The sequence below is a fragment of the Monopterus albus genome, unplaced genomic scaffold, assembly GCF_001952655.1.
Source record: "Monopterus albus unplaced genomic scaffold, M_albus_1.0 scaffold174.1, whole genome shotgun sequence".
NCBI lineage: Eukaryota > Metazoa > Chordata > Actinopteri > Synbranchiformes > Synbranchidae > Monopterus > Monopterus albus.
In genome coordinates, this window is record NW_018128054.1 from 628,715 (window position 1) to 648,268 (window position 19,554).

A 19,554-nucleotide genomic window follows, 5' to 3' on the forward strand; every position below is an offset into this window, starting at 1 on the left:
AACCTGTCCAGAGAGTTGCTGTAGGTTTTCACCCGATGCCCATATGGTAGTGTCATCAGCAAATAAAACCACTTTCACTAAATCAGAAACCTTGCATATATCATTAATGTATAGTATAAATAATTTAGGTCCCAAAACAGAACCCTGAGGCACTCCACATACAATGTCCAGCTCACTCGATTGGTATTCACCCAACTTCACAAATTGACGCCTCTGTGTCAAATAACTTCTAATCCAATTCAAGACCAATCCTCTGATCCCATATTTTTCTAACTTATCCATTAATAACTCATGATTGATTGTGTCAAATGCTTTTTTTAGGTCAATAAATATTCCCATAATGTATTTCCTCTCATCCATAGCACTTGTTATGTCCTCCATTAGCTCAGTAATGGCCAGAGATGTCGATCGGTTCGACCTAAAACCATATTGGCAATCAGAGAGGATTCTATGTTTATCAATAAATGTGTCTAATCTGTTATTAAAGAGTTTTTCCAAGATTTTTGAAAACTGTGACAACAGAGAAACCGGTCTATAATTTGTGAAGTTGTGCTTATCCTCAGATTTATACAGTGGAATAACCTTTGCTATTTTCATATTATTGGGGAACTGACCAAGTCGAAACGACATGTTAAAAACATGGATTAATGGTTTGCATTTCCCCTCGAGTGCCCATTTAACCATTGTCATACTGATACCATCACTATCACTGGATGATTTATTACCACATTTGTTCACTATATCTATAATTTCCTTTTCAACAAATGGAGGGGCTCACTTGTGTTTTTGTTTATTTATTTTTATTTTTTTTACAGCAGTGGTGCTCTGTGGCATCAGTATTTGGCCACACAGATGATACCTGTTAGTCGTAGCAATCCACTGTTAATTTTAGTATTCATGGGATGTGACTATCAGAAAAATGTGGAATATTGCCAGTCTCATCCTTTCTATCAGTGGTGTTTTGACTTTTTGCGATGGAATTTTGAGCAAAGATGTTGCTTCTGCAACATAGCCAAGACACATTTGACTTGTTTTCTGACCTTGTACCTGGTTTTGTTGGTTTTTGGAGTGTTGATCCACGTCAGTGTTTGATTTTTATTTATTTTTATTATTTATGTTCAGAAAGTACAGTTTAATATTTACCATAATCTTATTTTAACATGTTATTAAGATTCTTGTATTTATCACTTTTAAATTAGAGGCTTAGGTCCATTATATTTGCATGTATTTATTTAACAATGCTATAGTTCATCCTCTGGGAGCATTTTGCATCAATCCATGTGGTAGAGATTTAACAGAAAAAAAAGAATTTTTGATGGAAAAGTCACGGCCATTAAATCTGTGGGACTGGTCAGTGCACTGGTGCAGTGAATATTTGTACAACGTTTATGGCAGTTCGCTTATAGTAAAATTTCATTCATTCATTTTCAAAGTGGTGGAACAACAAACAGGCTGCCACCCACAGAGCAGTGTCAGGTAACATGGTCAGAAACTACTTTTACCATAACTAGACCCATTTTTTTTTTGTTGTTTTCCAGCCTGTGCAGAGTTGATCTTTAGGCATCTGAAGCAAAGCCAGACTCTGGAGCTCTCCTGCTCCCCTCAGCAGGAGCTCGGCAGCCTGACGGGCCTCACCCTGTACCACCGCAGCGCCCAGAGCCAGACGACCCTGCTATCCATGGCTGAGGGTGACCATCTCCGGGTCAACACGGCGCACAGGGGACGTCTGCAACTGAGTGGAAGACTGGACTCCCTGCAGGTCAATGTGACCATATCCCACTTAGAGCTCAGTGACACGGGGCTGTACATGTGGGATCTGAGCTACAGAAAGGAGAACAAGTCCGACCTCATCCTCAGCACTCAGAAGGTCTTCTTGTTGGTTGAAGGAGCAGGTATGTGCTTAAAACATTACTACAAGTAAACCAAAGTATGTTCTGATTTTAATGTGCTTTGACGTGTTTGTGGGGCAGGGAGGCCATGCCACTGCTCTCCCAGTTACCCTCCACTGATCTGGACCATCTTTGCAGCAGCAGGACTTCTTCTGCTCACAATCAGCTGGTTGGCCATAAAGAAATGTGTGAGTATTAACACCTCAAGTAAAAGTCCTGCATTCAAAAGGTTATATTAAGTTCAAATGTATTAGCAAAATATACATAAACTATCAAAAGTAAAAGTACTCATGCAGAATGGCCTGTTTCTCATTAGTAGTGCATTATTAGGTTCATCACTTTCATATTGCAGCTGGTGAAGATAGAGCTATATACTTCAAGGAACTTCATATACTCCTGGGTAGCATGTGATTTTTCCCACCAGGGGTCAATAAAGTCTTGTATTATACTGTATTCAGTTTTATTAATCTGATTAGGGGAAGTCAAGTTATCAAATGGAGTAAAATTACATTTGCCTCTAAAGGTCTGAAGTAGCAGCAAATGGAAATACTCAAGTGAAATACCAATACCTCAAAACTGTACTCGAGCACAGGACCTGAGTAAATGCACAGTACTTCATTTCCACCTCAGGCCTAAAATTGTGCAGCACGTCACACTTCCTGCCAAGACTATCTAAATAAACACTGGTTGACCTAGAGCACATGAGGTCATCACTGCACGGTTTTAAATATACGTTTTAATAGAGGAAGCTGCTGCTCAGCGACATTACTCTACTGTTATTAAACATGTAGTTAATCTGCAACACTTGATAATCAGTTAATCATCTATAAGTTGTTTATAAGTAAAAATTCTAAAAGATTTCTTGGTTCCAGCTCCTCAAATGTAAACACCTACCTTCTTACTCTTTGAGGAATTGTAAACCAAATACCTTTTGGACCGGAGTTTTTAAATGGTCACTCTGGGTTCTGGGAAACTGTGATGGACATTTGTCACGTTTTCCTGACATTTTGCAGACCAACAGATTAACCGGCAAAGACAACAAGTGAAAAGTGGCAAATATATACTTGGTCCAGGGGGTAAATGTTAAGCAGGGATGCTTGTTAAATGAACACACTGTACATAAATGGAACAAGTACATGCTGTGTGTTGTTGACGAAGGTGAGGCATCATGACAGACCACAGCCTCCTGCTCCTATCTATGAGGAAATGACCAGGAAGCAGCAGAGTGACATGATCCCCAGAAATAACCACGAGACCCCCTCACACCTGGAGGAAGTCGACTTCCCGGTGTACGCCAACCCCAGCTTCCGACAACCACAAGACAACTACTACGCCTGTCCCAGACAGCTTGCCTCCAGAAGGTGACGTGACTTCTGGCATCGAACTAATGGTGCAGCTATGATGCAGGAAATGACTCCGGCTCTGCTGCAAAAATATGAAACGAGAGCTGCAGAACGACACACAAGCTGCTCTGAAGGAGACTCCTCATCTGGGAAACAAGACCGATAATCTGCTGGAGCAAAGACACAAACACCAAAAGGCACATCTGTATCGGCCAAGAAAAAAAAAAAAAAAGCTATTTTATTAATATTTGAAAGAAGCTCCATAGTTCATGAAAACATTGTTTCGGTGCATGTCAATCACATTCTATGAGGAGAAAGATATACAGAGAGAAAAAATAAAACATTACAAGCCACTGACTTATTAAATCTCAGTACAGACACTTACTTAATATTTCAAAAAAGGCAAAAAAAAAAAAAAGAGGCAGCCCTAATCCCACACCCCCAGCCCACCCTCCAAAAAACATATCAACTGAGAGAGAGAGAGAGAGAAAAGAAACCCTTGAGGGTGACAGGCTAGAATCCCACAGTGCTAAAGAGTGAGATGCTCATTGGTTTTAGGTATACACAGCATGGCGATGTAGCGCTAGGTCAATCTGAACCAGGGGAAAGAAGCTGGAGGTGGAGGGCTCAACATCAGTCGCCTCTCCACCTCCCTCCACCCCCTTAAAAAACAAAAAAATAAAAAGACATTAAAAACCCCAAAACCCCTGCAATAGACCAGCCACTCAAGAAGTAGGCCATAAAATCCCCATCTTACCGCCCCCCCACAACACTTGTGCATAGTTTCATGATCCTTTACAACCAGCTCGTTTTACAAACATCCTCAAAAATGTGAAAAAATGTTCCACAAAGGTCTGATTTATTTATTAATAATACCCGCTGTGGGAGAATGAGAGAGAAAGAGGAAAGAGTAATGCACAATGTTTCTGATTCAGTCAGGACGGGACCTCATTAGGAAAACAATAAAGATTCAAACATACAGCATTTTGCATGTTATTTACCGCTTTTTTTTAAACAATCAAAATCATTGACTTTTTAATGTAAAGCAATTTTAATATATAGATTTATATATAAAGCACTCCATTCTCATTTAAAGTCCATATTTGGTTATTATGTAACTGCTACGGATTTAGAAACAAAGGTATTTTCTCTTCTTCTGAAATCCATAACTTTCAGTGCTTAGAATTCTTTCTTGTAAATCATCCTTGTTTTTTTTTTTAACTCATCATAAAAATGTACATTAAAATGGTGTGGAGTTGGTACTCTGGAACCCTGGCCTTCCTGAGACAAGATCCACTTTTTTGTGTGTGTGCAAGATAGTGAGCAATTACGTCTTTTTTCTTTTCTTTTTTTTATACAAAGGAGAAATATATATATGTATATAATCAACATAAAACATACAGGCTTCTGATAGTCCATGAAATCAACATTAACACAGAACAAAGAAGGTCAAACAGAACAAGACAACACTGTTCAATCCCAGAGTTCTGAAAGTAGCACAATAAATCTTCATTCTGTGAAGTGTTGCTTTTTTTTTTTTAAATGGAAGCATGTATCCTTTTTTCCTTTTCCCAACATTCCCATGGTTTATTTCCTCTGTGTTGCTGATCTTTTGTTGAACTCCAGAAAAGAAAAAGTGATTGTAAACTGTCAGTGGCCTTGCAGGAAAACAAATGACAACATAAGTGAACTGAACATAAGTGAAAACAGAGCGAAAGCTAACAAACCAAAAAGGTAGGCACCTCTGAAGTGAGCCCAAGAAGCCGAGGCTCGGTCTGATGTCTTGTCCTTCACGCTCCCCGTTGCTCAGATGTGGGTGAGCTGAAGTCCTTCTACTTCAGTCTATGGCCACAGCTGAAAAATGGTGCAATATTCAATTATGATCCATACTTTCGTGGATTATTTCACAATGAAGCCACTAAGGTAGATAAACATTACATTTTAAAAACACAATTACTTTAGTCCTTGAGTAAACATTTACACATGAACTGTCCCCGTCTCCCCTCAGTACTTGTATCATGTTGTCCATTTAGCTGGATGAGGGGTGAGGCTGACACTCAGTGCAATGCTAGAGGCTAGTAATAATTAACATAAGAATATATTTTTGACAAGCCAAAAAAAAAAAAAAAAGTATACTGAATTGAAAAGAAACATGAGGAAACTCCTCCGCTGTAATCACTCATACATATTCAGCCACCACACTAAACATTCATTCGAACCACATACAGTACAAGCAGTCTTGTGCAAACACTCAAATACAACAGATGTAAATTTGCCTTTATAATCGCTTTGTTTAACAACACGTATTTCAAATTTAATTCACTCTGAACTGACACTATCAAAAATCTCTGAAGTGTATGAATGAGACAAAAAAACCACTACAAAAAGTGTTCACATTACATTATTGGCGCTTCTTTTGATTCAAGTATTTGTTTTCATTATTTTGTATTACTCTGATATGTTTATGATCTTGTCTTCTGGGAAATACATTGTTGAGGAGGATACACAGGGTAAGAGCTGACGCCAGTGCAGGGGGAGGGGTAAAGGCTTAGGCTAAGTGGAAAACAGAGAGACCTAGCCATATACACACATACACCCATAATGTACTCTTGGATGTACACTGTATATGAACTAGCATGTGCATATTCAACCCAGGCCTTTGTTTTTAAAGAGAGATTTGCTAATTCAACTCTTTACAGGGCCCCCGCCCCAGATCCTTGTCTGATCCGTGATTGAAAAACATATTTTGCTTGAGCTCCAGTTGCCTTTAAGTCCATGTGACTTTAAAAAAAAGGGAGCACATCTGATTTCCAACACTAGACAGGTAGATAAGAGTGCAGGCGTGGGGTGTGGGAGAGGGCGGGGCTCTCAGTGCTGGTGCTGCGCCAAGAAATCCAGGGCACATCTGAGACTCAACCTCCGTCCCAGTGATCCATCCTCCCACTCTATTCAACTCCCCACTTCAACGCCAGTTCCTTGATTCAAGTCCAGTGTGGAGTAAATGCGGGTTTTCAGGAACAAACAAACACACAAACAAACAAACAAACACAGGCAATAGTGATTGTTTTGTTGAATGACATGAGTCTAAAGCGACTCTGGAAGAGGGAAAGTCCCCTAAGTTTTAAGACTTGGTACCGAACTTGAGGCGCGTCCCTGTTTCTGCTGATACACCAGGTCCCTGCTGGGACCCTGACCCCAAAGTCAGATGTGCACATGACCTGTTAAATATCAGCTGGTGCAGCCTTCAGGTTGGAGGCCCGGAACGGACCTCCTGGATACAGTTTGCCCAGATGTGGCCTGCAGAGGGAGGCCCGACGAGGTGAGAAGGCGGCAGCTTGCAGGGAAACAGAACACAGGCATCTCAGCCTCGGAGTGCACAGCTGAAACAGACCTTTTTTTTGTAGTTTCTAGTTTTTGTGAAAACCTTGATAAAGAAGAAGATAATGTTTTTGGTTTTTAAAGAGATGTACCCGATGTGACCCATAAACAGTGCACAGACACATACAAGGACAAACCCCCACATCCTCCTGCAGCTTGGTTCTCCACTACACTTCCAGTTCCCTGTTGGTGACAGAGCAGCACCGTTCATCTGTCCTGCTCTTTTACTCCTCTAGCCTTCTACAGCTGGAGCAGATGGTGCACGCCCCTGCAGCAAGAAAAGGAACTTAAGTCTCATCACACTAAAGATAAATTAGGATATGGCAAAGTGGAAGTAGGTATTTGTAGATCAGTTGGCACAAGACTGAAGAAGTGACTGTTTGCCAACCACTGGTGCCTCCAGCAGGTCATTTAGTGTCATCGGGTAGATCTGTCCACACAGTGGGAGACTAAAGCCTTGAAGAGAGACTCTTTCAGCGTCCCCTACAGTTAATCCAAGGGGGGAGGGGGGGTCTCGAGGGAAGCTGCCTGCTAGTAAAGGTTGAGAGATGAGTGAAGACTGGCAGATGTGCACGATGGCTGTGATTTTCTAGATGGCTATGAATGAACACCTCCAGGTCTTTGCATAGAAATGGAAGGCTGCTATCAGTTGAGGTGGTTCTAAGTGTAACTGAGTGCTCCCAGAGTTAATCATAAAGCACCAGTGTACATGAGGCTCAACGACACTAAAGGATGTGTGTGTTATGAGACGGCACATAGCGGAGGTTTGGTGCCCCTTGGTGCCCCAGGATGGACAGAAGAAGCTGGCTCACCATCCTGGACAGAACCTTTGACTACACAACCTTTCCCACTAGACTTGAATCTTCAAACCCCTGTCTGATTCCAACGCGAAACACTCCCCCAACAGCCTTTCCTTCTGAGATCTGCAGTGTTTCCTATGGCCTTGCTGCACAGGTGAAGCGTACCTCTAAACTACACACAGTTTCTGCATCGGACACAGTGGGAGGAGCAGGAGAGAAGCTCAACACTGCATATAGACCAATAAACAATCATTAACTATATCATCAATGATAACAGCAACAATATCAGCAAACTTCTTACAACAGTAAAATAAAAATGTACACTGACAATTCCAAAAGTGAAACCAAGAAAAAAAAACAAAAACAAAAAAAAACATCAAATGCCTCCATCTCTGGCTAAAGTGATCCTTGCAGGAGAGAGACAGAGAGCGCGGAAGTGGAGGTTGCAGAGACTCTGGCGCAGCAGTAGTAGTAAATTTAATACAGGCAGGCCAGTTCTGAAAGAGCTGCTCTTGGCCTGGAGGCCTGGAGGGAAATCAGTCTGTAGGGATCTGCAGGGAGGCAGAGCGCGAGGGGAAGGGAGGAGTGAGGGCTGCCGCAGAGCAACGCACTCTGCGGCAGGCAGGCACTCGGTGGCCACACTATCACACAGGTTGGCGGGGCCTCAATAGAAAGAAAGAAAAAGGATGAAAGGGAAGGCGACCGTCCCTGCTGGACCCAGTAGAACATAAACACACCGAGCGTTTACTGACACCAAGGCTAAAGATTTCAATGTAACAGTGATATTTACTTTGATAAAACAGGGTGATGATGAGCGCCCGGGTCTCTCCCTGCCGCACTCACAGTCATTTGAGTTCTTTCTTTGTATTCCCCTTCACTTTGCTACCATGGCTGACATCCTTCCTGGTCCCACTGACTTGAGGGAAGAAGGACTTAAAAAAATTTTCACATCCAAGTTAAAAGATAAGTATATAGAGAAGCCACTAAGCAGATTGCTTTTTTGTCACTTTTTCAGTTTTTATTTGCCAGTGTTGCTTCTTTCTAGTATTCGTTGGCATTGAGGGTGTAACAGGCTGCGACACTCCTGCTAAGTGCTGCGACAGACCATAGATTCACAAATATTTGCTCCATACTTTTTGACCAATGCAAATTTGGACAAAAAGAAAAAAAAAAAAAGGGTCATATGGTCTTCGTGGTAAAAAGGAAAGCAGACTCATCTCATTTTGGTTTGATGCCTTCTCCCCAAGCACTCACTCACTTACACACAGACACACACATACACCTGTCTCTCCCTCTCCCCTGAAACTAGTCACTGACATAGGTGTGGAGAGTACGCTGGCTGAAGAAGTGCTTTATGTTCTTGCGGTTGGAGATGCTTGAAGACCAGCTTGCTACTCCCCTGAGCTCACACGCTCGTGGGGGGTGGGGTTGAAGGGTGGTAGTGGTAGATTCAATCATTCCTTATAGTCTTCTCTTTTCCTTAGAGAGGTCACGGTAGGGGTGCTCGGACGGTAGAATCTGTGGCTTATATTGCACATCACTTGAAATGGTGTTTTGTGGGTGGAGGAGGGAGGTGGGGGTGGGAGGTTGCTGACTTCATTCAGTTGGGAAACGTTTACAACATGAGGTTTCTTCTGCAATGTCAGTGACAGGGTCCAAGACTGAGACCAAGCTGCGAGTTGCCCGCAGACGAGTTGAGGTGCACTGAAGTGTTTCTGTCTTTACAGTTCCATAGTAACAGAAGTGGTTCGGTTTGTCGCCCATCAGTTTTAACTGTACATGTGACGATCCCCAAAACTCTCCCCCCACCACATAAGATTGACAGAGACATGTGAATAATATCATTACTTAGCTTTGTTTGCAATGGTTTGAGAAGAAAAAAAAACACTAGAAAAATAAATGGCCTGAACAAGGCAAACAGAGTTGCATCATTCCCTTTGAGCATTGTATGGGGAAATCAATCGGCTTGAAAAAAATGCACTGAAGTTGTGATCTGTGGTTGCTTATGTGAAGCCGCAGCAGCATGTACTCTCCACTCAGGTTTCACTGGCTCAGAAATAAGGGTGTGCAAGTTTCTTTATGCTTCGTCACCAAATACAAAGTGAGTGAGAATAGCAGGGCGGGAAAGAGGTTAAGGCTAATATTAGTGCTGAGAGAAAAATGTCGAGTCTGGACCAGCTGAAAGTTCGACAACCACTCTGATTGAAAGGTTTCATCTCACACTTTGGGAATGATGCATTTTTCATGGATCTCTGAGGTGCGGTATGATTGCCTCAAAAGGCAGAGAAGGATTATGCACGTTTAAAGATGACAGCTCGTCACTGTGTCAGTTTGACTAAAGTACGTTTCACATGGTGAGTTCTCAAAAGTCCATTTCTGTAAAAAGTTCTTTTTCTTTGTTGAAAGACTTCTTCCTATGTTTCCAAAAGTAAAAGCTGAACACTGTGATAAAAATCTCCCGCTGAAATTAAACAAATGTCATTAAAACAAAAGGAGTAGAGGAGGCCGACGAGGGTGAGCAGCGAGGATGTAGCCTCATCCTCCTCTCGTCTCTCCTTTCCATTGTTACACCCATACTGATTATCTCCACATTGATTTGAAAGGTTTTTGCTCTAGTTGGTGTTTGTTAGCCTGGGCTCTTCTGTTCTACATGGACTCCCCACTCAGCAGGTCCCCAGGCAGCAGCGTATTGATTGGGGTGGGACTCCCCATGACCCGTCCCTCCTCTCCACTTGGGGGTCCCCACAGGCTGGAATACTGCTGAACACCACCCCACAGCAACTCTCCACCTGCCTTTGCTCCGCTTGCTCCCAGGCCACTGCTACTGCTGCTGCCGCCGCCGCCACCATTGTTGGTATTCCAGTGGGGTGAGTGACTGATGGGGTGAGAGGCTCCAGACCCAGCCCCACCCATCCTTGTCTGATTGGTGCCTGGAGTGGCCTGCCAGCTGGTCGTTCCACCGAGCGACTGGCCCTGTGCAAAGAAGCGGTTCACTTCCTCCTCACCAGCAAACTCAGCCAGGATGGTGGTGTTCCCAAGCACACACCTGGACAGAGATTAGAGGGGCAACATAGATGAGTAATGGCTCAAACTCCTAAAACTCCACCTTGAAGGAATTCATTAATGGACATACATGTGCAGGGACTTCTGAGCCTTGGCAGCTTCATCCTTGGAGCTGTAGCGCACCACAGCATTGCCCTGTGTCAGGTTGAGGTGGAATGTGATGAGAGGGCCGTGCTGCATGCACAGTGTCCGCAGAGTCGAGCCATCAATCTGGAACACAAACAAGCCCACAGAAAGAAAGTTAGTTGTAGTCATTAGTGGACAGAACCAGCTGATTCTCTGTGAGGCCTACACACTTAAAGGCAGTGGTGTGACAATACACTTGGCTCACAAGACAAGACGATACACAATATTGGCTTCATGAAAACGAGACAAGATTTTAACACCTTCTTAAAAAAAAATATTAAATCTTAAAATATACGACTGGAAAAATTGATTTTTATCAACTGAAAGTCAGAAAATGCAAACAACGCTGGTGCATTGTTTGCATGAATGTCTGCTAACACGCCGTCATACTGGCTGCTGCTCTGGGTGCGTTATGATATTGAGAGACAGCTTTTGCCTTGACGAGAGATAGAGTCACATTTTAATATTGCGAGATCTCATCACATCCCTGCTTAAAGGCTCAGAGAGAACGGTTACCTGTGGAGTGAGGTTCCTCAGAACCAGCCAGCTGCTGGTCCTGGTGGAGCTGTCTGTACTCCACGTGGTGCCCGCTGTGTATAGGAGAGAAACAGAAAAGCAGCAACATTTTTTTTTAACTTGAAGTTTTTGCTCATGCTCGACTGAATGCAAAATCAGTTACTAAAACTAAATGGGTGGTGTCATTTCTGCTGCGAGGAAAGAAAAACCACTCGGTGTCGGTTGACATTTGTTCAACCACAAGACCTTCCTAGTATAGTAAAACCTGCCTTACTGTACCTGCTTGCAAACAGGGCACTAACTTGTATGTTAAATATCTACATGTGTCTGCTGTCTAATGGTCTGCAAAATTCAGTTGTGACAGTGTTATATGTATTCAATCACTATTAAAAGAAACCCATAAAACAGTTTGTCTCAATTTATCATGTAAATAATACAGGCATTCAATTCAGACTGCATGCTTTTTATTGAAATGATTTTTTTCTTATTACACTCTCACTCGTCCAGGGGTTTGAAGCTATTCCTTGTGATAGTAATATCAAATAATAAAACAAACTGAAGTGGGATTTTGATAAAAATTAAAGCTGCCTACTGTTGTCTTTTGTATCCACATACAAAAACTGTGTGAAAAGATCAAAAGTTACAGCTTTGATCGATGATGGAGCGTGGTCGGGTCGTCCTGTTAACCCTGTGATATGTACTGCATTTCTTACACTGATGTGTAGATTTTCATTATAAGATCCATTTTTATCAGCTGTTGAAGGCCACTACTGCATAAGGAAGCATTTAGGGAGAGAAGCAGAAAAAACTTTAAATATTTCACAGTAACACTACCTGTGGTGTAAGAGCTGCTCCAACCTTGAGCCAGACCCAGGGAGTTGCCCCCCCAGGTTGAAGAAGGCTTGGCATTAGTGAGGCCAGGCGGGGGCCGAGAAGGGACCGTAGTACTGCTCCTGTGGCCCTGGGGGACCTTCCACAGCTCATGGGACAGAGAGGCCTGGCTGTGAGAAATGGGGCCAGGAGACCAAGTAGATTTCATCTCTGACAGTTTACCTGCACAGAGCAGAGGGAGGGAAAGGTTGACCACCTGACTGAAAGACAACTGCTCCCACAGGAGGGAGCCTGCAGAGCAAAATGAAAGCTTATGTGCCTCAACACATCAGATTTAAAGGTTATTTTAAATGTGTCCAAAGGGGAGTTGGATGTACAGACCTCAATAATAAGCACATTCCTTTCACTGCATAACTATGACACAACTAAGTGTTTCACAAGTTTTACTATTCTTCAGAAGAGTCAAACAACAAGTCATTTACTTCACTCAAACAGAGCAGCCATTTAAAGTTTAGTACACATCCAACTGTCAGTAAATCAATAAAAAAAACAACAAACTACACCCTTCTCTGTTTCACACTTCCCATGTCACAGACAAGGAAGAAAGAGAAACACTAACACCACAGGGGACATGCACACTGCATGAGAGGCAAAGCTGACAGGGAGAGAGCTCAATTAACCAGGAGCAGAGACTTGACTGGGCAGGAAGGACGTGGTTCTCCAGTGAATGGTTGAGGCTCTGGGTGTTACAGTAACAGGAAGGATTTGCACTGATTGAGTCTCTGCAATGCATGAGGTGGGGGATATGGATAATCCATGTACCTGCATCGTCCGTCTCCATGGATGAAAGACTGAACGAGCTAGTGTAGGCACTGACTGGCCAATCAGTGGAGGGAGGCAGAGCCTCGTTCTGAGGTGAAGTGGGAGAGGAGCCTAAGCCGATGCCAGCAACACAAACAAATAGAGACACAAACAAATAAGGAAAAAATAGCAGAGAGAAAAAAATGGAGTAAAGAAAAAATGTACTACAAATGATGATAGCAAGCTTTTTAAGAAGAGAAGAGTACAAACTGGTAAATGATATAGAAGCAGTTAAAAGTAGAAAGATGGAGAATAAAAAGAATAAGAAGCAGGCTCTCTTCGGTGGCAGCAGCTACATGATACTGGCAGACAGTTTCAGGGCAAATCATTTTTTCAAATCATGGGGAAAACTATTTCCATATCTTTTTATTGCAACATAGAACACGACTTATACACAAAATCTTACTAAGGACACAATCCTCTAAGCCACTTTAATCAAATCCTCACCTCCGCTCCTGTCCCGCAGCAGGTAGCGGTTGACATCTTGGATGTTAGTGTTGATGGTGGGGCCACTGGGAACGCTGCCGGGGGTCACGTTGGGGTCAGTCTCAGGGTTGATATTCTGCAGGCCCTTCCAGGGCACACCAGGGCAGAACTCTGAGAACACAAATTTAAATGTTTGCATGTCTCTCAGGATATAAATAATAAGGTGACTAACTGATAGTAATGATGGACCATTTATAATCTAAAAACTGTAACTAATTCATTTGTAACCAGGGATCAATTAACTGGATGTTAGTATTAAGTGTCATTAGATGAAGTGATATTTGACCTTTGTAATGTTTTAGTGATATAAAAGTGATGGAAACACGTTTCATTGTTCGGCTTTGACTTTTGTTAGTTTTTTTTAGTTCCTATTTACTTTTTTGCTATTTCTGAAAAATTAACAGGAGAAATAATTACACGTAGCTGCCAACATGGCTAACTAGAAAGGCTTACAGTTTCTTACATCCTGCTCCCTGCTGAGACTGAGAAACGTCACGTGTTCCTAACCTGGTGGCCAGTTGATACTGGTCCCATTGGCCATCTTGTCACTGCTGCTCTTGCCCTGTCCCCAGCTGTCTTGGGGGACCAGGGGGCTGGTAGGAGACTCTGAGCTGGACATCAAGTTGTAAGGGTTGTAAGAGTCTTCCAGCTGAGGGGGCTTACCAGGGGGGCCCAGGCTGGCACCTGAGAGAAGTGAAATGAAACAAAAACATGTTCAACCAAAAAAGTATTACGTGCCTTTAATGCTAAGTTTTTTATGATCCTTAACAGAACACAAGGGTTAATGTCTGGGTAAAAGGGCTTTTCTGAGTCCAGCAAGTCTCAAGACTGTGGTCTTGGTCTCCTGGGCTGATGTGGGCAGGCCCAACACTTATGTGGTGATCTGAACAGAAATTTTAACATCTTTCTTGCATGTATTACGATGCATATATACCTTCGTGCCTGATCCACATTTCAAATCTGCATCTTGCAGCCTGAACATAGGCACTAGGTGTAAAAGGGGTCTAATGTTACAACTGGGAATGAAGATTAATTTAAAAAGAAATACTGTTATGGTGCTTTATTAGGGAAAATGATCCGTCATTATAAATGCAATCTTGGAATTCAATATAAAATGAAAGGTTCTCTAGCTCATCTTTAATTAGCCAGGATAAATTTGCCTACTCACCATGCTTGCCAAGGTTGGGCTCTAGAGGAGAGGAGCTACCAGAGAGGCTTTCGATGGAGTTGGGGTGAGTCCACTGTGACAGGCGTGACTGGGGCTGAGGGGGTTCCTTCATAGACATACCTCCCACTTCCATGCAGTTTACATTCATGTTTGGATTCAGTCCAGCTGAAAAGATTGACAGAATGGTGAAATGTTACTACACAAGGATTAGTGGATCTATTTTCTATTCAAAAAGCAAGGCAGATGCCACTCACAGAGAGAGTAGGGGCTGTAGGTGTTGGGAGATGACTGTGGCTCTTTGGTCTGCAGGTCAGGGAGGCCTTGAGCCTGGGGAGGACCTGGAAATGAATCCAGGGTAGATTTGGCCCCACCAGGATGCAGGCCTGAGTGGGAGAGGGGTGGCTGCTGTTGCTGCTGCTTCATGAGCAGGGCCTGGGCCAGCTGGCGCTGGTGCTGTTGGATCTGTTGCTGCATGTTATTGATTGTACGTGCAACCTGGGACGACACCACAGCAGAGACATATTTATGATCTAGATCGATGCAGGTCATATGAATAACAACTGAAACAACTACTGACCTGGATACTAGTTTTCATTCAAGCAGCTTTATTTAGATAAAGTAATTATAAATAAGTCTGCAGGAGACGACAAAATTGATGGTTGTGATGGAAACTTACTTGCTGCTCTTGTTGTCGAATGGGGCCAGAAACGTTGCGCTGCGCCTGCAACATCTGCTGCTGAATTTGTAAACGCTGGTATGCCTATGCATCAGGTACAAGAGTGCAAGAATAATACAAATGGCAAGTTAAAATACTCTTAACCCATCAGGGCTCGTTGTGAGTTTGTGGTCAAAGATATGTGCCATATCTAACAAATCAGAAAGCAGACGAGGCTGAGTGAGACTCACCAGTTGCAGCTGGTAAAGTTGATTCAGAAGGGTCATATGTTGAGGATTTATTGGTGAGGTTAAAAGTGCAGGATTCAGACCGATGTTTTTTGCTGCAAACTGTAAGAGCTGTGCTTGAACCTGTGGACCAACATCAAAAACACAACATTTAAACAAAATGTAAACAAAAACAAATGTTTGTGCTTAGTGTGTGAGATGCCCTTTAATTGATATATAAAGAATTTATAAAGAGGCATAAGCAGATACAAAACAAACGGGGAACTCATACTGGAGAAATCGTTAAAGAATGCAATGTGATTGTGAAATTTTTAACACCGCATACATTAAAACACTTTACTCACTAATCTGTTTGGATAGTGATTGAGAAATGAGGCCCCACGTCCATGTGCTTATATATATATATACTGTATATATATATGTGTGTGTGTGTGTGTGTGTGCGTGTATACCTGAGGGGAGAGAAACTGAGGCACTTGAGCACGTAGACTAGGCTGCGAGGAGCTGAGAGGTGGCACTGGCGGCTGCGGAGTTGGCTGCGGCTGCTGCATGGCCCGGGCTTGTGCTGCTCCACCGCTGCCAAACATTCCACTCTGCATCTGCTGAAAGGAGTCAAAGGACAGAGCCAGTCAACTTCTACTTCAGTCAAGCACACCCCAAGAAGAGGTTGTTCCATTACCCGCCTTCTAATCAATTTGATCAGCATCTATTCCAGGTGGAATAGATGGATGCCATAAGCCCTTAAAAAACATTCAATTATCTATGTTCAAGTTGCAACAGACAAATTCAGAAGATGATCACAAAATGAGAGTGGAAAGCAAGTGATCTCAGTATCACCTAATGCAATTATAGTAAAACAATGATGTCCAAAACAACAAGAGATGGAGGGGGGTGAAATAAAAAGCCTTATTGTTGATTTGTTATGATCTGGCATTTCATGTGAACCAAAATTATGTCCTCATTAAAGGACAACACTGTAATAATATTGCCAATGGCACATATGGTGCAATACTGTGTTCAATTAAAAACTACAGTATTTCATGTTAAGTATATATTTATGTAAATTAATAAATGACTGACTCACCTTATCCATGAAGGGCAAGCGGGAGTCTGCTGAGGGGTCTTTGGAAAGAAGCGGAGGCCGAGGGCAGCTCATGGGCTTGTTGATGAGCCCATTGTTGTAGTCGTGGCCGGCTATCCCCATCCCGCGCTTGTCCAGCTCCATCTTCTTCTCCAGCAGGGCACTCATGGCCTGGTCCAGGTTCATGTTGTTAGTCTTCAGAGCTTCCTCTGCCGGATCCCTCTGGAGAATAAACCAGAAAGCATCAATAACGCAGAAACAAATCAAATTGTACTCACTGATCAACCTACTGTTTATCATTTAAACCTTTTCACAGCTAATGTTACAAACACAAATCACATCTTGATGATAATTAGATTTGGGTCCTGGTCTCACGCTGTATGCTCCGGCTGTGCACTGAAGTGATAACGTTTGAAAGAAAAAGTTTAAAACATAAGCAACAAAGTTTTCTGTCCTAAAATACATTTCACATTTGAGCAGCTGGAGAAAAGCAAAGAATTCTGGCATTAAGTGATCATCTAAATAATTCCCAAATACAGTTTTTGTCAAAAGGCAAATAAATGAATTGACTAGTCGTTGCAGTTTTAGAGTGGCATACAACAAAAAATATATTTTTACATCAATACAGTTTGAGTTTGAAACAAATTAAAAAGACAAACATTAAAATCCAGAATTAAGATTGGTAAAACAAATATGACTTCTTTTTGGAAGAAGTATTTAAATAGATGACATCGAGCAAAAACAGGTGTTCAGTGTACTTTTTGATGCTGAATGTTTAAAGTCTTCATTCTTCAGTGGCTTTGCATACCCGTGTAAATGTTTAACAGTATGGTGATTCAACCATCATTGATCCTAGGTTAAAAAAAGAACTACATAAATAATAAAAGACAATCACAAGGTTGATTAACAGCAGTGCAGGTCGACTCACAGGGAAACCCATGTCTGTCAGCTGTTTAATCAGACGATTCATGATCCAGGCATCTTCCTGCTTCCCTGGAACCTTCCCCTGGGGGACATGATGATAGAAAATTAATACTCAGTAATATTTTACAATGAAAATGTAATGTGACATTGTTTCTAAAGGACTAAGGGACCATTCAATATATAATTAACCGTTCTTCACACCTTTTGTGGGCCCTTTTTGGATGCATTGCCCCAGGAGTTACAGGAAGAGTTGCTCTCCTGGGAGGCAGCGCTGTTCCACATGTCCCCGTCCTCAGCATCCCACTGGCCACTCGACAGGCTCAGCTCCTCACCTCCACCTCCCCATCCGTCTTGCATAGGTTTGGGGGCTGGAAAACAGATAAATAATGTGTTCATTTAGATAATTCTGACATACATTACACATATTTTTCATTATAGGAAAAAAAAAAAAAACATGAGTGCCTGATAGCATCAATATAACCTTCACTGAATGAGAGGTTTTCATTTGGAGGATTCAACCATTTACATCTTCGCATCCAACTGGCTCAAGGTAAAGTCAAACATGCAGCAGGTTGTCCTCTTGCTAGTGAGCTCTGTTTTAATCCAAATCTGAGAAAATAACTTAAAACATACAGTAAAATGAAAAAGTACATAACATGATGCACATGTATTATTATTACACTGCCACTAGGGGTCAGTGTGAATGTCTGGTTTCCAGTGCTCCCCCTTCTCTTGTGCCATACTGTTGTCCTTGATTTGACTCACCAGGAGATGGTTAACTTTTGTTCACCAGTGAAGCGTCAATGAGTTGTAATTACTCCTCAAACGTATACACACTTGGTGAAAGAAGAATTCATAAAACCATGCAGGGCTAAAATATTTACCAGGTTTGCAAGATGCAGATGTCATTGTTGGGTTGGCCCTGCCATAGCTGTCCGGGTTGTTGTCGCCCCAGCCTCCACAGTTCCCACTAGGTTTGCCCCAGGCAGACGTTCCGTTGTCCACGCTGACTGGCGAGGGTGCAGGTTCCCCCCAGGAGCTCTCGGATTTTGTATGGGAGCTGGTTAGCTCTCCCCAACCTGGAGGACACACAAGGACAAAGGCCTTTCAATAAAAAGACTTTACTGAACATAAGCCAGTAACTACAAAAATCATGGATTGTGTCTCACTTAGCTCATTTTATTGTAAGAAGGCAGAAAGAGACACTATTAATTTATAATTATGGAACTTTTTGTTCTAAATGGCTATCTACTCACAAATTTTGGCACTGGGGCTATCTCACTTGTGATTAGGTAATGACTGGTAATGTTACATGTGAAGACTGTAAGCCTAACACATGGAGGTTAAGAAAAAAAAAATCTTTAATTGCACGTGAGAATATTTATTTTAATTACAATGCATACAACAGACCTAAAAAAAAGCATAGCACTCACATTCTTTTATTTTCTGATTTGCCTTCTATTTGTTGATCTAAACTGAGCATGAAATTTGAATATGCCTGTGCTCAACACCATTGCCACGTTTATCTTTCTGCTTTGGAGTGTCAAGTGGCAGTCATGCAGGGAGGCAGAAACCTGGGCTTGGCATAGCAGGCTGGCTGACAGAGGGAGGAGAAGCCCATTTAAGATTTGGCACACCCCAGTCCTTTTTGGCATGAAAACCACAGTGCTGTCTCTGGGCCTGTGGTGGTGCCAGGCTCAGCTTAGCTTTCTCTACAGGGAAAGGTCAAGTCCTAAAGGCCGCTCCAGAATTATAGCTACCATTCAACCTTCTAGTACGATTGGCCTGCTCTAAACATAACAGTGTGATAAACAAACTTCATTTCCTTGTTTTTTTTCCCACAACGTTCTGACATTAGTGATGTTTACTGAGATGTTATCCTTATTTTTTTTCAAAAATTCAATTAAATTTTATTTGTATAGCACCAAATCACAGCAACAGGTAATCTCAAGGCACTTTAAATGGTAAGGTCAAAACCTCACGGTATTGTAAACAAAAACTAAACAAGCACTTTTAACTCACTACATGCTCAAGTAAAAGGGACTGCTATCAGGTTTTATTAGGATGTACAGTAATTAAATTAATGTGAAATCAGAATGCTGGGTCAAGTAAGGGACAGCAGGGGGCGTCTGGATCCTCTCAGGTCCTAGGGGCTTGCTCCACGTCCGCCCTTCAACTACTGACAG

General features: G+C 42.3%; 2 protein-coding genes across 2 annotated transcripts in view; one reads left to right on the forward strand and one right to left on the reverse strand.

The window, feature by feature from the left end:
* LOC109969545 (uncharacterized) overlaps nucleotides 1-5,088 on the forward strand; it is a 6,239-nt gene extending 1,151 nt beyond the window's left edge. The window contains exons 2-4 of the mRNA XM_020616492.1: nucleotides 1,539-1,892; nucleotides 1,971-2,077; nucleotides 3,048-5,088. Coding sequence (XP_020472148.1) covers nucleotides 1,539-1,892; nucleotides 1,971-2,077; nucleotides 3,048-3,254 — 668 coding nt within the window. The 3' untranslated portion in view covers nucleotides 3,255-5,088. The remainder of the gene's footprint in view (nucleotides 1-1,538; nucleotides 1,893-1,970; nucleotides 2,078-3,047) is intronic.
* A 4-nt stretch (nucleotides 5,089-5,092) lies between these two features.
* LOC109969491 (trinucleotide repeat-containing gene 6C protein-like) overlaps nucleotides 5,093-19,554 on the reverse strand; it is a 36,198-nt gene continuing 21,736 nt past the window's right edge. The window contains exons 5-19 of the mRNA XM_020616409.1: nucleotides 18,253-18,447; nucleotides 17,570-17,736; nucleotides 17,373-17,450; nucleotides 16,448-16,666; nucleotides 15,816-15,965; nucleotides 15,368-15,487; nucleotides 15,138-15,221; nucleotides 14,716-14,956; nucleotides 14,462-14,626; nucleotides 13,801-13,977; nucleotides 13,255-13,404; nucleotides 11,950-12,168; nucleotides 11,116-11,189; nucleotides 10,544-10,683; nucleotides 5,093-10,456 (exon numbers count right to left, since the gene is read on the reverse strand). Of these exons, the coding sequence (XP_020472065.1) occupies nucleotides 10,057-10,456; nucleotides 10,544-10,683; nucleotides 11,116-11,189; nucleotides 11,950-12,168; nucleotides 13,255-13,404; nucleotides 13,801-13,977; nucleotides 14,462-14,626; nucleotides 14,716-14,956; nucleotides 15,138-15,221; nucleotides 15,368-15,487; nucleotides 15,816-15,965; nucleotides 16,448-16,666; nucleotides 17,373-17,450; nucleotides 17,570-17,736; nucleotides 18,253-18,447 (2,579 nt within the window). The 3' untranslated portion in view covers nucleotides 5,093-10,056. The remainder of the gene's footprint in view (nucleotides 10,457-10,543; nucleotides 10,684-11,115; nucleotides 11,190-11,949; nucleotides 12,169-13,254; nucleotides 13,405-13,800; nucleotides 13,978-14,461; nucleotides 14,627-14,715; nucleotides 14,957-15,137; nucleotides 15,222-15,367; nucleotides 15,488-15,815; nucleotides 15,966-16,447; nucleotides 16,667-17,372; nucleotides 17,451-17,569; nucleotides 17,737-18,252; nucleotides 18,448-19,554) is intronic.